At 40.0% G+C, this 19,198-nt stretch overlaps 1 protein-coding gene across 22 annotated transcripts in view; it reads left to right on the top strand.

The window, feature by feature from the left end:
* Positions 1 to 19,198, top strand: part of ACACA (acetyl-CoA carboxylase alpha) — a 274,775-nt gene that overhangs the window by 121,600 nt on the left and 133,977 nt on the right. For all 22 annotated transcript variants that reach the window (XM_089900994.1, XM_089900995.1, XM_089901007.1 and 19 more), the window contains 11 exons: positions 1,144 to 1,294; positions 2,518 to 2,621; positions 4,413 to 4,494; positions 4,955 to 5,100; positions 6,462 to 6,612; positions 6,788 to 6,922; positions 7,278 to 7,424; positions 8,220 to 8,408; positions 8,954 to 9,054; positions 9,812 to 9,900; positions 14,687 to 14,811. In XM_089900994.1, the coding sequence (XP_089757120.1) occupies positions 1,144 to 1,294; positions 2,518 to 2,621; positions 4,413 to 4,494; positions 4,955 to 5,100; positions 6,462 to 6,612; positions 6,788 to 6,922; positions 7,278 to 7,424; positions 8,220 to 8,408; positions 8,954 to 9,054; positions 9,812 to 9,900; positions 14,687 to 14,811 (1,420 nt within the window). The remainder of the gene's footprint in view (positions 1 to 1,143; positions 1,295 to 2,517; positions 2,622 to 4,412; positions 4,495 to 4,954; positions 5,101 to 6,461; positions 6,613 to 6,787; positions 6,923 to 7,277; positions 7,425 to 8,219; positions 8,409 to 8,953; positions 9,055 to 9,811; positions 9,901 to 14,686; positions 14,812 to 19,198) is intronic.

Raw genomic sequence — 19,198 nt, 5'->3', positions numbered from 1 at the left:
TGTTTTCTATGTCAGATCTCACATTCTTTATGAAACCATAGGGAGGTGGATTTTCTCCCCTCTTAGAACCGCTCCACAGTTTGCTTATATCTCTCTACTGGTATTTATGATATTATGTCCTATATATTTTTTATTTTTTAATTTTTTGCGGTACGTGGGCCTCTCACTGTTGTGGCCTCTCCCGTTGCGGAGCACAGGCTCCAGACGCGCAGGCTCAGTGGCCATGACTCACGGGCCTAGCCGCTCCGCGGCATGTGGGATCTTCCCGGACCAGGGCAGGAACCCGTGCGTGTCCCCTGCATCAGCAGGTGGACTCTCAACCACTGCACCACCAGGGAAGCCCTGTCATATATTTTTTAAGTGATTATTGTCTCCACATCCTCTCTCCCTTAAGAGTCTAGTATGTGTCTTGAGTCTGTGAGATGCATAATAAATATTTGTTGAAGTAGGGACCTGCCCTGTTCAGCATAACACTGGGCAGAAGTATACAGCGAAAAACCCCATGGTCTTTGAAATTTTGTTAAAGTTAGATCATTTAACACTTAATTGGAATGTAATCAAAGTAATGAGCAAGTCATTCCACAGATGGCTAAAATGCAACTTAAAAAAAACCACCACTCTCACATGCAGTGTCAGGCTAATAATACCTGAGTTTCCCCAGCCAGTTACCTCCATTGTATGGAAACCTTTAAATTAAGGTATTAGTGTTTGTAAAAATTCACTGAACAGTGTACTTAAGTATATTTTATTAAATGTAAACTTTACCTAAATAAAATAAAAAAGGTGTAAGGAGGGGAGAATTATGCCCTAATTCTCGTTAGCCAGCAATAAATGAATGGAATGATGGGAACAGTGAAAACTGGGTGGTTTGCAGATAATTTGTTCTGTATTCCATATAATGAAATGTATGTGATCTGCTGATGCTCTTATGGTAATATTGATCAGACTCATAAGTTTGCTGACTTCTTGAAAATTCTATCTGGAATAAGCACATATATATCTGCACCCTCATTTGTTCTTGGAACTGTCTGTCTCTCTCCCCCGCCTCCTGAAACTCTAAAGGAATGAAACAATTCTTGAAAATTATTGAAAAACACTAGAACATTTCTTGCTGAAACAGATCTGCTTCTATCCTTCTCCCAGAAACATGGTGGTGGCTTTGAAGGAACTATCTATCCGGGGCGACTTTCGAACTACAGTCGAATACCTGATCAAATTGTTGGAGACTGAAAGCTTTCAGATGAATAGAATTGACACTGGCTGGCTGGACAGACTGATAGCAGAAAAAGTACAGGTGTGTATTTCTCCACTTACACAAACAGCTTCTGGGATTGGGTTTTTATAGGCTTGTGGTGTGATCAGTCCATGCCGCTAGATAAAATTTATTTGATTCTAATCTGAATCGTTCTTGGTCTATGTGGAAAAATCTAGGAGTCAGTGTGATTTTAGCACTGTAAGAGTTCTTGTGCCTGTGTTACACAGTCACTTTATAGGTTGTAGTATTACTTCCAAGGGTATATTTGAAGAGAGGCACGCAGGGATTGAAATACTTTCTCTTTCCTCACTTGATGTTAAATCTGGTCCAGAGTTACCAACTTTTACATCTATCTACCAAGCACTGATGAGAGGGGCCTCATTTTAATCAACGGAAGTTACCCTTTGTTCCTGAATCGCTGGGCTAATATAAATTATTCAAGATTTTGTATAAAATTGTTAGATTCATGTAAATTAGCTGGAGGTCCAAATTTTGGTTGTACACCATTTTTCTTTGAGATTATTGGTAGCCACATCTTTGTACCTTTTGAAGTTTATTTGTGACAAAAGCTTGTTTTTGAGCTACTCTTCGATTGGCTCAGTGGAAATCTTAGGGAGGGTGGAGGGAAAGGTGTTTTTCATCTCTATTCAAATGAGACCTCTATTCAGATTCTAAAAATAAATGTGTTTTTGTCTCAAAAAATCAGTTGGGGGCTTCCCTGGTACGCACAGTTGTTAAGAATCCGCCTGCCTATGCAGGGGACACGGATTCGAGCCCTGATCCAGGAAGATCCTACATGCCACGGAGCAACTAAGCCCGTGTGCCACAACTACTGAGTCTGCGCTCTAGGGCCCGCAAGCCACAACTACTGAGCCCGCGTACCACAACTACTGAGCCAGTGTACTGCAACTACTGAAGCCTGCACGCCTAGAGCCCGTGCTCTGAAACAAGAGAAGCCACCACAATGAGAAGCCTGCACACCACAATGAAGAGTAGCCCCTGCTCACCTCAACTAGAGAAAGCCCACGTGCAGCAACGAAGACCCAGTGCAGCCAAAAATCAATAAATAAAATAAATAAAAATTAAAAAAAAATACTTTTAAAAAAAGAGTAAATGTTTAAAAAAAAAATCAGTTGGACAATAAGGATGGAGACTCTCAATGGTAGCTGATTCTTCACAGCACATTTGAGCCTGATTTAAATTGAGGGGCCATGGTGCCAAGTGACCTTGCTTTTGATCTGCTCTCTTTTCCTTCTTTTCAGGCAGAGCGACCTGACACTATGTTGGGAGTTGTGTGTGGGGCTCTCCACGTGGCAGATGTGAGCCTGCGGAATAGCATCTCCAACTTCCTTCACTCCTTAGAGAGGTAGGCTTTGCTTCTCATAGTCTGTGCAAGCTAACTAGTGGTCCTGAGTGCAGGACTGAAGTTCAGAGGCCCATTTAGTCTTCTCTCTGTTCCTGGCAGCTTGTGAGTGCTACTTGTTATTCACTGACCATGGAGGCAGGGGAGAGAAGGGATGTAGGAGTTTATGGCAAATGATTTTGGGGCTCTAAGGGCAGATTCTAGAAATTGGTTTATACCACAGTTAGAATAGGTTGCTTTTTAAAGACTGGAGTCCAGCTGAAGTAAACATTCTGTTCTGTACAAGCATCAAATCTCTCCAAGCCCTGGTGATGAAAATCTGGTGTTTTACTCTAGCAAGGAACCCTGAATATTTCATATATGACCTGTAAAATTTCAGGAATTAATAATTGAGGCTGATATTCAAGATGACCTCATGAGTCTCTCAAGTATGTGTGGGGCTAAACTCATTTCCAACACTGGTTCTGAAGACTGAGCTCTGCCTTTGAGTCCCTGGAGGAATTGTCCACAAGGCTAATCATTTGATAGCACTTTAATCACAGGCACTTTAATTCTTTCTGTGTTGTTAGACCTACATCAGCTCCATTTTGAGGTGTCTGAAAGGAAGAAAAGAAACAGAATTTTAAAAATTGAACTGAGATTTCAGTTGTTCAAGTCTTACCATGAAAATCTTTCACTATGTTACACTTATGCACTAAAACCTTCATCAGCTCACATTTCCCTTCTGTATCAGATCTAAATCCCTCAGAGTGACTTCCAACTCCCTATATACTATGGCGCCTTTTTACCACTCGAGCCATACTCATTTCTATTCTTCAACATGCAATCTCTAACCTAGTTAAATGGTTTCCCTACTGGTGTACAGATATGTCACACATAATCTCTCCTCTACGAGCTCCCCTTACCTTTTTAACGTTACTTTAAATTTATTTTTAAAACTTGTGTTTTGAAATAATTTCAGACTTATAGAAGAATTGCGTGAATAATACAAACAACTTCTATGTATTCTTTGTCCAGATTCACCCATTATTAACAACTTGCCTCACTTGCATTTTTACTCCCTCCTTTAATTATTTTCAAAGTCTTTCTTAAGAGATAGTGTTTCTTTCCTTCCTTGGCAATGTCCTTCCCTTTCCCCTCCACCCAGCCATGGCCTACTGCCTTTATTTTTTAAGACCCCAAATAAAATTCAGTTGATAGGGGTAGATGAGGGTTGATTGCACTGGAGCTTTTCTCAAAATTTTTTTAAGTTTTAATTTTATTTATTTTTAAGAACAGATAATATATTCACATGGTTTAAAATTCAAAAGGCACAAAAAGGTATGTAGTGAAAGGTCTCCTTCTTACCTCTGTTCCCTGGCCACCCAGTTTCCTTCCCTGTAGTCAACCCCAGTTACCAGTTTCTGTCTGTAATCTTTCAGACATATGGTAAGTTATATAAGCATATATATGTAATATTTGTTTCTTCCTATGACCTATTTTTTTTAAACACAAGTGGTAGCATACTCTGAAGCTGTCCTACACAATTTCACTTGCTTTTTTCATTTAACAGTGTATTTTAGAGAGTATTTCATGTTAGTGCATAAAGGGCTTCATCTTTCTTTTTTAATGGCTGCATAATATTCCATTATATGGCTTTTTTGTAATTTATATATCAGTCCCTTAATGATGATGGTCCTTTAGGTTGTTTTCAGTCTCACTATTCCAGGAAATGCTATAACTGATAACCTTTGAGATTCCCTTGTAAACTTTTAGAACTTTCTAGAAGTGTCTCTCACATTGTTGTTCTTTCAGGGGTCAAGTCCTTTCTGCTCATACACTTCTGAATACAGTAGATGTTGAACTTATCTATGAGGGAGTCAAGTATGTACTGAAGGTATGCTGAACCCCACTGAAGCCAACGTTGTACTTTTTGCCTCTCTCTTTGTCAACTTGCTTCCTTTAGGTCAAGAGATGGGGTGAAAGTTTGGTTTACTGCAGGGCTGGGTGTTAGTGAAATTATAGTCATTATTAGTGTCAGTAGCCTTGTGTCAAAGCAGTATTTTATGATTCTCTGAAAATGTTTTAGCTGTTGCTTAATTTCACATATGCAGCCAAGAGATAAAGGAGACAGAGAGCAACCAGAGCAGGGAGATGCATCTAAGGTCCCCCCTCTTTGTTTGCAGCAAGGCTGAGCCATGCCCACAGACAGTAGTGTTCAGAGCACCGGTGCCATGAATTTCCTTCCTCTCTGGCAGAGCTTTCTTACCTAGATCTCTGAGATACCGAAATTTTGTCTGGGACTCCCCCTGGAAGGGACACACTGACTTGTCTCTTGGGGGTCTCATTTCCTACAGGTGACTCGACAGTCCCCGAACTCCTACGTGGTGATCATGAATGGCTCGTGTGTGGAAGTAGATGTGCATCGGCTGAGTGATGGAGGACTGCTCTTGTCCTATGATGGCAGCAGTTATACCACGTACATGAAGGAGGAGGTGGATAGGTGAGTGGCTGTTTAAGGTCCATTTGCTGGTCATTGTATCAGTCTTTTCTCTGAGTAGTCACTAACTCTTGGGATTTTTCAAGGTCTTTTTGTGGATTCTATTCTAATTAAAAAAAAATAGTACATGCACTTAACAAAAATTTCAAGAGTATTAAGGAGTATTTATAATTAAAAACATTGTCTCTGGGCTTCCCTGGTGGCGCAGTGGTTAAGAATCTGCCTGCCAATGCAGGGGACACAGGTTCGAGCCCTGGTCCTGGAAGATCCCACATGCTGCGGAGCAGCTAAGCCCGTGTGCCACAAATACTAAGCCTGCGCGCTAGAGCCTGTGAGCCACAACTACCAAAGCCCGCATGCCACAACTACTGAAGCCCCGGCAATGAGAAGACTGCGCACCACAACGAAGAGCAGCTCGCACTTGCCGCAACTAGAGAAAGCCCGTGCTCAGCAACGAAGACCCAATGCAGCCTTAAATAAATATATAAATGAATGAACGAATGAATGAATTTTAAAAAATTGTCTCTCCGCCACTCCTGTGTGGGCAGACAATGTAAAATAAATTCCCCTTTTTATATGCTACCACTGTTAACAGTCTCATATGTTTTTGCAGAAATTTTGTATGTATATACAAGTTACATATATGTACATACTGTTTTTCTTTTAAATATATTCACAAATAAAAATAACATTTAGTTCTGTACCTTATTTTTTCCTTTAACATCTTTTATACTGTTCAACACCAATCATGCAGGGTGGCTGTGGTAATTAACTGAATTAACACATGGAAAGGTTATAGAACATTGTGATGTAATAAGAGTTCAAAAAATGGTAGCTATTACATCAGCATCACCTTCATTTTTTTTTTCCTTGATGGAGGTACCTATTCTTTTTAATGGTCGTATATTATTCCATTATATGGATGTATCATAATTTATTTAATCTGACCCTTACTGAAGGAAATTTGGGTTATTTGGCATTGTAAACAGAGATGAAAGGGACTTCCCTGGTGACGCAGTGGTTAAGACTCCACGCTCCCAATGCAGGGAGCCCGGGTTGGATCCCTGGTCAGGGAACTAGATCCCACATGCGTGCTGCAACTGAGGAGCCCACCTGCCACAACTAAGGAGCCAGCAAGCTGCAAATATAGGAGCCCGTGAGCCGCAACTAAGACCCAGTGCAACCAAATAAATAAATAAATAAAAAAATTTTTTTAAAAAAGGATCCAATAAATGCTGTGTGTGTGTGTGTGTGTGTGTAGAATGAAGTTTTCAGGTTTTTTTTTTAAGATTGACATTATCCTACTGTTATCTTTTACAATTTGAGGTGCTTTATTGACTTACATACTCCCACTTATCTCCTAGGTATCGCATCACGATTGGCAACAAAACCTGTGTGTTTGAGAAGGAAAATGACCCTTCGGTGATGCGCTCACCTTCTGCTGGGAAGTTAATCCAGTACATTGTGGAGGATGGAGGCCATGTGTTCGCTGGCCAGTGCTATGCTGAGATCGAGGTCAGGGTGGTGATTGGGCTTCTGGGCCATGGGAGGGAAGGTGGGACAAGAGTTGGCTGGAATTGACTAGGACTCAAGAGTAACAGAAAGGAAGTAGAAAATAGAAAGGGGAAGTGTCAGTAGCTGTCATTAATCCCTAAAGCTAGGTCCTAAGAGATTTTATTTTTCACTGTAGGTCATGAAGATGGTAATGACCTTAACAGCTGCAGAGTCTGGCTGTATCCATTATGTCAAGCGGCCTGGAGCAGCTCTTGACCCGGGCTGTGTAATAGCCAAAATGCAGCTGGACAACCCCAGCAAGGTCCAGCAGGTGAGTAGGAAGATACTTTTAATATTGCTCTCCAAGAGCTGATGACACAGTAACAGTAGTTTGGAAAGGCAAGTGATTTCAGTCCTTGGTTTTCCAGTTTCTCCTTAAGCTTTTTAGCCCCATCTTATGGCTTGTATGTGTGCCTTTGGTATTATGGAACTAGAATTTGTAAGATTTGTACGATACTAAGATTCCGTGATTTTCCTTATGATGCTTCCTCTGTTGACTTCTCTCCTTGTAGCTGGGTATGGTGAAGAGGAGTCTTGATTTTGCATGATGAATCTAAGTTGCAGTGGTGTGTTTGTACCCTGAATAGAAGGTAGTGGATGACTTGATCTCTCATTGGGATTGACAGGCTGAGCTTCACACAGGCAGTCTGCCACGGATCCAGAGCACAGCACTCAGAGGCGAGAAGCTCCATCGAGTATTCCACTATGTCCTGGATAATTTGGTCAACGTGATGAATGGATACTGCCTTCCAGATCCTTTCTTTAGCAGCAGGGTATGAATCACTTTTCTTGGGGAGGTGGTGTGGGGGAAGGCGTATACATAATAGGGTACCTGTTCTCTAAGATAGTTTAAAAGTCACGTAAGGATTTTTTTTTAAGAGGGAGAAAAAGAAAGCTGTTTGATCCGAAACTCTCCCACCATTAGCTGTGGGATTTGAAATCTTTAAATCCTTGCTTCTTATCTGTTATTGACTTCGCATGTAATTGGGATTTAAACCAGAGAATAAGGACAATGTTAGGTGCTTATATTGCAATTTCAAAGTAAGTACAGGCATACCTCAGAGATATTGTGGGTTTGGTTCCAGACCACCGCAATAAAGCATGTATTACAAGAAAGCAAGTCACATGAATTTTTTGGCTTCCCAGAGCATAGAGAAGTTACGTTTACACTATACTGTAGTCTGTTAAGTGTGCAGTAGCATTATGTCTAAAAAAATGTACATGCCTAAATTTAAAAATGCTCTGTTGCTAATAAATGCTAACCATCATCTGAGCCTTCATTGAGTTGTAATCTTTTTGCTGGTGGAGGGTTTGAAACAGTGCAAGAATTACCAAAATGTGACACAGAGACATGAAGTGAGCAAATGCTGTTGGAAAAATGGTGCTCAACACAGGGTTTTACAAATTGAAATTTGTAAAAAATGCAATATTTGCGAAGTGCAATAAAGCAACGCACAATAAAGCACGGTACGCCTGTACTATATGGTAGTGAACTCAGATATATTATTTTATTTGGGGGATTGTGTTAATTTTGTCTGGTTCCTATTTTATTATTTCCTTCTTCTCAGGTAAAAGACTGGGTTGAACGGTTGATGAAGACCCTCAGAGATCCCTCCTTGCCTCTCCTGGAACTGCAAGATATCATGACCAGTGTCTCTGGTCGTATCCCCCCCAATGTGGAGAAGTCTATCAAGAAGGAAATGGCTCAGTATGCTAGCAACATCACATCAGTCCTCTGTCAGTTTCCCAGCCAGCAGGTATTTATAGAGTAACACTGTCATTTTCTACTGGCTGCCCATGCTAGAGTTCATGTTGTAGGATTCCTTCCTGTTTGGATCCTCCTTACTGTCTGGATGTTGTGCTTTTGAAGTTTTAAGCGTTGTGCCCTTTACAAAACTGCTTCATGATACAAGCCCAATAAGGTAAGTACTGTGTGTGAAATGTAAAGTATCTGTGGTTAAGAGGAAAGCATATTGGCCATGTATCCCACAGAGTTTTGTTCTTGGGGCTGTGCCTTAATTAGAAGTATTTTTGTGAATTTAAAGTAGGCGGATATTTGTAGTTCTATCATCAGAGACTTCCTTACTATCTCAGCAGCATACTTATTACCCTTTGCTTTCCTATTTATCATGAATGGGCCCCTAAACTATACCAGGTAACTTGCAGCTACTCTCAACATGTGAAAGATAGAAACTGTCATGTTACAATTAAGAAGATTCCTAGTGTTGATGCTATGCAGGCTAATGCTTTGGGTCCCTTTACTATGCTGGGCTTCATTTTTTTCCCCTTTCTTATACTTTAGATTGCCAACATCCTAGATAGCCACGCAGCTACATTGAACCGGAAATCTGAACGGGAAGTCTTCTTCATGAACACTCAGAGCATTGTCCAGCTGGTGCAGAGGTAGTTACATGGAACTCCAGATTCCCAGACCTGCGCATCTCCATACCTTCCTTTCTTCTAAGTAGTCACAAAGAGGTTTACTTCAGGTTTGACTTAGAGAAATTAGAAAGCACCTCTATCTTAGAAAATATGTTATATCTAATAAATATCTTAGAATCGTGAGCTAGCTCTCATACTCAGTGTTTCTGATGACTTTATTCTGCATCTTTCTGTCAATTATTAAGGCACAGCAATCTCATCGTTTTCTTTTTCCTTGCAATTTCCATGAAACTCCTAATTTTTCTTCTGGCATAGGGCCCCATTTGATATTTATTCTCCTTAGCTTATGGACTCAGCTGTTGGATTAAAGGAACCTTCACAGGACATTTTCAACTTTAAGATATTCATAAACTTTTCAGATACCCCTTAACCACTTCAAGGGTGTGGTGATCGTTTCAACTTAGCAATGGGGACTGAACCAGGGTGTTGGTAGGTAGGGCTATCAAGTGGTTTTTGGTTTTGCTTTGCACTCTTTTTCTTGATTCCTTTATAAGAAAAAAAAAAATCTTGTCTGTAGCCATATTTCTGTTAGACTTGAATTTAAATTTATCTGGTTAGTTGACTCTAGGCTGTCTCCTGTCCTATCCTATATTAGAGGGAAAGCAGTTCAGTAGAAAGTCTAGTAAATCTGGGCTCTGGGTTTATTATGTAATAGTCTGTTATTTAACAGTGTTAGCCTGTCAGGATTTTCAGTGGGGACCTTTTTCTGTTTGCCCAGGTACCGCAGTGGTATCCGAGGCCACATGAAGGCTGTGGTGATGGACCTGCTGCGGCAGTACCTGCGAGTAGAGACGCAATTCCAGAACGGTGAGTTCCTTCCTGAGGACTCTGTATCTGGGAACATTTCTCTCGAGGACTGAGCAACAGCTGAGCCAGTCCATCCTGTCACTAACACTTGACATTAACAAACTCTTCCTCCTTTTACCAGTCCCTTAAAAATTAAACCTCTATATCTCACTAGCGCCAAAGAAAGAACAACAAAACACAGCTTGATGAGGTTGTGAATCCAGTGTGCTTCTGGGAGAGGGCTGAGAAAATTTTTCTAGCAGAAGATTGGCATCTTCTTGACCTTGTACAGTGAGAGCTGGTTGAGTCACGACCAGGCTGAAATTGAGAAACCCTATCCAAAGAGCTTGCCTCTCAGCAGCTAATCCATGGATTGAACCACAGGCCTCTGAAAAAGGCTCAGATTTTCCAGTGCTTTTCAGTGTATCAGGTGGAATTTATCCCTGGCTTTCTCTGTAGAGCTTTACTAAATGATGTACAAAGTCTCTGACTAAAATACCCTGGCTAAGATTTTAAAGCTACATACTGCTGATACTGCTTTCTGCCACAAGATGGCAGTGAAACACCATAGAATTTGAAAGATTACCTAATATTTTCTTTTATCAGTCTTGCTCCCTTTTCCAGTCCTTAAAGGATGACTCTCCCACTCATGACAAGGAGAAATACTCAAGTAAATATTGCAAACTAAATGCAGCAATGTGTGAAATAATAGATCACAACGAAGTTGGCTTTATCCCACTACTGCAAGCTTGATTAATATTTGAAAAACCGGTTAATGTCATTTATCATGTAATAGACTAAAACAGGAAAAAACATGGCCATCATCTTAAGATATGGATGATAAAAGTATCTGACAAAATTTAATATGCATTCATGATAAATTCTTAGCCAACTAAGAATGAAATGGAACTTTTTATCATGTAAAGTTCTCCTACAAAAAAATCTGTAGGATGCATCATACTTAGTGGTAAGATGTTGAAAGCATTCTCTTTAAGATTAGGAATAAGACAACGACACATACTATCATTACTGCTATTCAGCATCATACTGAACATCCCAGCCAGTGCAGTTAGACAAGAAAAAGAATGAAAAGGTATGAGGATTAGAAAGGAGTAAGGAAGTAAATCAGCCACTATTAGACATGGTATGAGGTCTACCTAGAAAGCCTCAAAAAATCCACATATTTATTATTAGAATTATTTACAATCTAACAAAGTTGCTGGATACAAAAGTCAATATACAAAATTCAAGTTTTATAGTGGAACAGTCATTTAGAAGAGCATTTTGGAAAAATATTCCATTTAAAATAGCAACACAAAATATGAAATTCTAAGGAATAAGTCTAACAAAAAATGTGCAACCTCTTTTGGAGAAAATTATAATCAGTAAAAATAATAAAGAAGATCTAAATAAATATCATGGCCTTAAGTTGGAGTATATATTTGCAAAGTGTTGATTCTCCCTGAATTCATCTGTGGATTCATTGACATTCCGATAAAAATCTTACTAGTGTATTTTTGTGGAATTTGTCAAGCTAATTCTGTAATTTACATGAAAGGAAAGGTAACCAAGATTCTTCTAAAGAAATACACTGTGGAGGTATTTGTCCAGTTAAATATCAAGTTTTAATATAAAGCCATATTAATGAAGAGATTGTGATATTGGTGTAGGGGCAGATTAATAGAACAATGGAACACTGGTTCTATTAACCCAGAAGCAGATGCAAGCATATATGAAAACTTACTTTACCGCAGAGCAGGTATTGTAAATCATGAGGAAAGGATAGACTTTTTAATAAATGATGCTGGGACAAAGGATTACTCACTTGCCAAAAAAAAAAGATCCCTAACCTAGACGATACACACAAAAATCAATTCCAGATGAATTGAAAACTTAAACATGTACTAAAGAGACAAAGCTACTAAATTTTTAGGAGAATATCCTTATGACCTCAGGGCAGAGAAGATATTGCCATATAAGACCAGTAAGTACAGGGATTTCCCTGGTGGTCCAGTGGCTAAGACTCCACATTCCCAATGCAGGGGGCCCAGGTTCCATCCCTGGTTAGGGAACTAGATCCGGAATGCTGCAACCAAGATCCTGCATGCTGGTAACGAAGATCCCACGTACCGCAACTAAGACCGGGTGCAGCCAAATAAATAAATAAATATATTTTTTTAATTACTGGTAACTTAAAAAAAAAAAAAAGACCAGCAATACAGACTGTAAAGGAAAAGGATAAGTAATTTGACCTCACTTAAGAACTTTTTTTTTTGCTGTGTGTGGGCCTCTCACTGTTGTGGCCTCTCCTGTTGCGGAGCACAGGCTCCGGACGCGCAGGCTCAGCGGCCATGGCTCACGGGCCTAGCCGCTCCGTGGCATGTGGGATCTTCCCGGACCGGGGCATGAACCCGTATCCCCTGCATCAGCAGGCAGACTCTCAACCACTGCGCCACCAGGGAAGCCCTCACTTAAGAACTTTTGTTAGTGAAAAGATACCATAAAAAGACTGAAAATACAAGCCACAATGTGGAAGAAAATATTTACAAATCATGACGATTAAGTATCTGTAATCTATAGAGCACTGCTTTGAATCAATAAGTAAAAGACAACCTAATAGAAAAATGGGCAAAAGATATAAAAAGATAATTCACCAAAGAGGAAGCATAAATAATCCACAAACTCATGAAAAGATGTCCAGTCTTATTACTAATTAGAGAAATGTGAACCAAAACCACAGTAAGATTGGCAAAAATTTGAATTTCACATCATCTTCCACCACTTCTGTAAGCAGAAATGCAAATTGGTACAACCACTTTGGAAAACAGTTTGTCAGTACCTAATGGAGTTGAACTTATTTATACTCTTCAACCTAGCAATTTCACTTTTAGATGATATACTCTAGAGAAACTTTTACACATGTTTATTAAGGACACATATACAGTACTGTTTGTGGCAGTGTTATTCACGAATAGCAAAAAAGACTGGAAACAACCCAAATATACACAAGTAGAATAGATAATTGAATTCTAGTATATTCCTGCAGTGGGTTACTCTACAGCAGTGAAAACAGATGAACCGAGGTACACACATGAACAAAAGATGAATCTCAAAAACATAATGGTGAGGGAAAGAAACAAGTTACAGAATGATCCATACACAATGATTCCATTGTTATCAAGTTGAAAACAGGAAGAATGAAACTATGTATACATTTGTGATAAATATAAAGAAGAGCAAAAGAATGATTAACCTAAAATTCAGCTTAGCAGTTGATTTTGAGGAGGAGCACACTGGATCCTTCAAAGATACTAAAAATGTTCTGTTAAGATAGATGGTAGTTACTTGGGTGTTTATTTATTCTTTTGTATGTATACTTCACAATAAAAAGTTTTTAAAAGGAGGCACTTGGTATCATTGCTTTCTTTCTGCTTAATGTCTCCACTGCCTCTCCTTGGGTAAATATTCTTTTTATTTCCCCCAGTTCTAGTGATTTCTGTTACCAAGATATATTTCTGTTGTCACTTCAAAGCTAAGTTTTGGTCAGGAGAAATATGTATTTATATAGGACAACCAATTTGTAAACAGCTTCCATTTTGTTCTAAATGGGTCTTTTATGACATTGGCAGCTCTCTAAATATTGTAGTCCACTGTTTTCAAATATATTTAGTTTTATTTTGAAAAGAAATCTTATGTCAATCTCTAATATTTAAAATAGATAAAAGCAGAGTTGCCTTGGTTGATTGTATTCAGTATTTGAGGAATCCATGGTAATGCAGTTTGAATGCCACTGTTTTGGTTTGTAACCTAACCTGCAGGCTGAAGTAAGGTGATAATCCTTTACTATTTTCATAGAATTCTGACCCTTGAGACTATTCAAACACTAATTCTCCTTTGCTTGGAAATTTAATTCTGAGGTAAGCTGTTTTTAAAGAACTGAATATTACTTGTATCCCATGGTAGATATCACTACAGTATACCTGAAGCTTATGCTTCTGTTGCAAAACATAGCTCTGCTAGGCAGAACTAACCTGCCCCTGGTGGCCTTGTGAAAGGCCAATGAAAATATACATAACTGTACTCTCCCCACAGACCTTTTGACTTCATGCAAGGTTCTCCCTGATCTATGCCTTAGTTTGGATTTGGAATTCCTAGGCATTGCTTAGCTGCTTCATGGACTTCCGGGGGAAAATGTTGATTCCAGAGGTAGCAGCCATCCTTCTTGTGGACATTGATAAGTTTGGTGTTTTATTTATTTTTTTTTTTGGTGTTTTATTTTTGAGCTAAAACTGTTCCTCCTAGTTAGGGTGAAACAATTTCAGTGAGTCAGACATGGAACCAGAATCTCTAGCTGGGGTTTAATGGTATTGACGTTTCTTTTTAAGCAGCCAAACCCTCTCTTCTAAGGAAATCATTCCAGGAAGCTAAATAAGAGAGTTTAGAGTCAGGGTAGGGGGTTGGGGTTATCCCCAGCTCCTCAGTAAGACGCACCCTTCCCCGATCTGTCAAAAATTTTTTTAATGAAAATAGGCCTTAGAGAGGTAGTGATTTGCCCAGGAGCATACAGTAAATTGGTAGCAGAGCTAGGCTTTTAGCCCAGGTCTTATACCGGATTGCCTGACTCTTAGCCTCGGGTTGCTTTTACTAAACAACACTGCCAATTCTATACAAATCCATCTAAGAAAATTCTTACGGTATTTCTTCTCACTTCTTATCAGTTTTCTAAGTAGAGACATTAGAAAACAAATAGCATGTAAACGTGAACATTCATACGTGGGTGAGGATCACTTCTTTTTGCTGCTTGCAGGTCACTATGACAAATGCGTGTTCGCCCTTCGGGAGGAGAACAAGAGTGACATGAACACTGTGCTGAACTACATCTTCTCTCACGCTCAAGTCACCAAGAAGAATCTTCTGGTCACAATGCTTATTGTGAGTACCATTTTTCAGAACCTGTAAAGATGGTTAATGATATGAAAAAGGCATTTCTCCTTGTGACGGCTGTGGTCAGAGGAGAAGCTCCTGTCTTTTGTGATTGTGGGATGAGTGGGGCTTGGGTTGTAGATTAACAATTTCTCCTATCTGTCTTTGTCCTTGACCTGAAGGAACCTGCTCCAGTCAGAAAAGGACTGTTCTGCCAATTGTGCATATAATCTTACATGGGAACTCAAATCTCTTCGCTCTACTTAGAGATGCCCCATGCTTCCTTATTCCTCTTGTTACTAGTGACAGTAGCTTTAAATTTTAGTCTCATCTAGCCAGTGTACTTTTCTGTTATAACGCTTGTTTGTTCCATGAATGCTCTCACATCCAAAACTGAATAACAAAAAACAACTGTTAGAAATGTAGTACTATTCCTCCCCCACCAAAGAAATTTAAATGTATTCCTCATCTTCTGTGGTCCCTTTCTGTTTTATTTACATGGACATCTAAGCTGGGGTTATTGTATTGGTAGTAGATACGTGCTTTTGTCCCTATAACCTAGTAATATGAGAATTAGTAGAAAGAGGGAAGGAGAGGTGAGACTAGTAAACGTGAATAGGACTGATGTACATGTGACCAGTGGGTAGAATTTTTGTGGACTTAAGGATTTTTGAAAATGATTTGTAAGTTCTCTACTCCTTGGTTTTTCTGGTTGGGTTAATTCTAGGAATCGGAGAACAATAGGACTATTCTTAGAGCCCCTCTACCCCATGAGCAATTAATTGCCTTGCTGCTGCATGTTTGTGTTTTTTGGAGACTATAGTACCTTTTTGCTCCTGTGCTTTTCTTCCTTGTCCTTTTGTGGAATTGGCATTCTTGGTACCTTAATTCCCTCATTTCTTCTTGGAGGAGAAAAAAACTATAAATCTTCACTGCTATTTTTTATTTCATGGCTCGGAATGAAGGGCAACTATCTACCTCACATCTCTGGTTAACAACAGTGCCACTCACTCAGTTATCTGCCTAGCTGGCTAACTCTCGAGGATGTAACATTTTTTAGAATAGCCACTTAAAAAAATATGTACTCACAGGGAGAGTTCATTACCTTTGCTACCCTAGAATGGCTAGATGGTGGGGAAACCAGAAGATGCATTTGAAAGAAAAAAACAATAATGGCGCAATGTAATATTTCAACTTCTCCAAGTGATAGGTTTCGGCAAAGAAGTGATATTATCTCTGGTAACCTGCTGATTTTCTTTTTCTCAATCAGAAAAGGGAAGAAATCTGACTAATTAGATTTTTTTCCTTAAATTTTAATAAAAGGGTTGCTAATTCTCATTTGGATAAAGCCAAGACTTTCTGGCAGAAAAAGGTAATGATGAGGGTATGGAAGAATCTGTCAGTTTGGACCTAAAATGGAGTAAAATTTGCCTTTTTAGGAAGGTAGTTATGGTGAGTTTTCATTTTATTATGATTACCCTTTTAAGGACTTAACAGTTTTTATGCACTAAAAATAGGCCAAAGTCCAGAATCCTTGGAGCTGCAGAAGAGTGATGATCGTCTAAGACTGTCGCTGGGTTTCTTAAATTCTAATTTGTAAGATATAGGGGCTCGGCTCGCTCCTTTTGCGGAGTGATTGTAAGTAACGCTTGCCTTAAGAATCTCATTATTGGAACACGGAGCCATATTTCCTCTGAGAATTCTGGAGTAGCTTTGAGCTGGGGCTGTTCATTTCTCAAGTAATCACGCTGGTGTGATGGAGAGAGAAAATGGCAGCTGTTCGGAGCTCAGGCCTTCAATTTTCTTCAGAGTCCAGTCACTCAAGTGTGTAATTACACGGGGGTGCTGCAGGGGCGTTGGGCCCTGTCAGAGAACTGGTTTGAGGCTTTGCTTTCTGCTTTTGCCAGTCAGGACAGGCATACGCCAATGGGACTCTGACTTGCTGCTGTTCTTATTTTTCCCCACCTTGTCATCCCGATTACTTCTTACCTGCATGGATAGTACCCAAACTTTCTTTCCAACAGGCTGAGCTCTTTGGAGAAAAGAGCTGTTTGTTAATGTTTGGGTTTAGCTGAATAGGACGGGGAGGGGCAGGGAGAGAGGGAAGGAGGGAGGAGGGAGGGGAAGGGGAGGGACGAGGGGCGGTAGAGAGAGGAGGAGGAAGGTTGAAGATGTGAACCAGAGAGATGGATTTGTCCTTTTCTTTATTTTGGCATTTCACATTTATCTTTAAAAAACAAAGGAAAACTTCGTAAACATCTCTAGGCTTTTATATCATTAAATTGCATTTGAAATATCAGTTATTTTGCCCTCATCTCAGAGGTTTGGAAATCAAGAAGTTAACTGCTATGCTTGAGCTGAGGGCCAGCTAGCAGTGACTTAGGGAGCAGGAATGAAGGCTGGAAAAGTGCTCCTTTCTGATCTGCCGCCTTTGGCAATGGTCAGGTCCTCCACCCCACATCTGCATTAATGGTGGTAGCTGGGAAAAGCCATTTTAGTTGTTTGGATTTCTGTTTCTGTAGGTCTTACTCTGTTTTATGGATAACAACTGGATATGGTAGCATTCGATTCCCCCAGCTGTGTTCTCTGCTGGTTCCCCTTTCTTTGCTTACCTTGGCTTCCTGATCAGTGTTATGTGCCCAGCATTCCAATCTCTGCTTTCTAGAAGTGGGACTGTTGATGGTGTGCTTTGCTGAACTAGATGATGATTTCTGGGGCTTTGGAACCTAGGGGGAGGGAATCAAGAAAATCAGGCTTCTGTGAATCAGTGTTGCAGGATGTGGGCTGCTCCGAGGAAGCCTTCCTCCCCTCTGGGTGTTAGCATAACTTGCCTACTGGTAACTTGCCTCATAGACTCTCTAGCAAATTTCTTCTAATCCTTTGCTGTATCTGGAGAGCAAAATATCAAGTAAAATGTTAAAGTCCTGTCAAGTTTTCTCTATTTGGAGGAACATTGTGCCACATTGAAAACAAAGTCAGTAAGTTTATTTTTTGAAAGTTCTTCTTATCTCTTAATTTTATAGAAAAAAGCGTAGAACATTGTTTAAGTTTACTTAAGAGATATTTAAGGGACTCTTTAGCCAAATTGAGCAATTTTGTATCAATAAAAAGTATCAGCATTCTCACAGCTGTCTAGATGGCAAAGTATGTATCCTGTAGCCACCTTGATTCTGAGTGGTCTTCCCCTCACTACTTCTATTTCATTTCTGGTGTGGTCCACACGAATGTAGTATAATCCGTGCTTCCTTAGGAGTAATGCCACGCCTGTGAGCCCCTGATTTGGTTCAGACAGGGAGCATTTAAAATGCCTATCAGGGGCTTCCCTGGTGACGCAGTGGTTAAGAATCCGCCTGCCAGTACAGGGGACATGGGTTCTAGCCTTGGTCTGGGAAGATCCTACATGCTGTGGAGCAACTAAGCCCGTGCGCCACAACTACTGAGCTCGTGAGCCACAACTACTGAAGCCTGCGTGCCTAGAGCCCATGCTCTGCAACAAAAGAGGCCACCGCAATGAAGCTGGCGCACCGCAACGAAGAGTAGTCCTGCTTGCCGCAACTAGAGCGCACAGCAGTGAAGACCTAGCACAGCCAAAAATAAATAAATAAAATAAATAAATTGCCTATCAGCCTCCTTCCTTTTTCCTCCCAACATAACTGCAAATAATTTCGTTCAATGTGTAAATAATGGAGAAAAGTCCCAGTAAACCCAGGTTTACTGAATAAGGGTTATATTAACATTTCTTGTTTAATCTGTCCCACAACATCCTTGGAATATCAGAAATTCTAGCTGTGACTGGAAGAAGCTTCCAGGCCATTTTTGATATTGGGATTGGTGCCTCGTCCAGCTGAACAGTAGTTAATGTCTTGAGAATATTACCCATTATGTCACATCTTTTCATTTTGAATTGCCTTCAACTCTCAGGATGCTAAGATCAAGTTGGCTATATTGGGCTCTCCTGGCTGTCAGCTACATAAGTTTGGCTACGGTTTTGACACTGAAGCCTGCTTGTTATATTTCTGCAAATCTGAACTATTCCTTGTGGTTAGCCACCATCTAGGTTAAGAATGAAAACAAGAAATAACTGTGTGGTACCAATCTTAACCATTATTGAATAATTTTCACTTTGGCTTGCAGATTTATGCAGGTAATCCCCAAATCAGGAGGTAGGCTCATTAAATGAACCTGCCTCTATACACTGAGGAAACATAGGCTGACACCATCACCATTTAATGTTACTGTTACAAAATGTTCACCAGAGTTAGATGATGATGTTGGGCTGTCCAGTTGCCCAAAGAACATCTGTCTCTAGACCAGAGGGCTGTAAACTTCCTCTTGGTTGCTTGTATCTTAGGGTGGGTGGTTCTGATGAATGGAATCGTCTTCCATCCCTGGTGGT

Source organism: Delphinapterus leucas, chromosome 19 (genome assembly GCF_059928025.1).
Source record: "Delphinapterus leucas isolate spDelLeu-1000000601 "Yukka" chromosome 19, BTC_Dleu_Yukka2, whole genome shotgun sequence".
Lineage (NCBI taxonomy): Eukaryota > Metazoa > Chordata > Mammalia > Artiodactyla > Monodontidae > Delphinapterus > Delphinapterus leucas.
The sequence above is the reverse complement of the archived record's forward strand: the minus strand, read 5'-3'. Positions and strand labels throughout refer to the sequence as shown.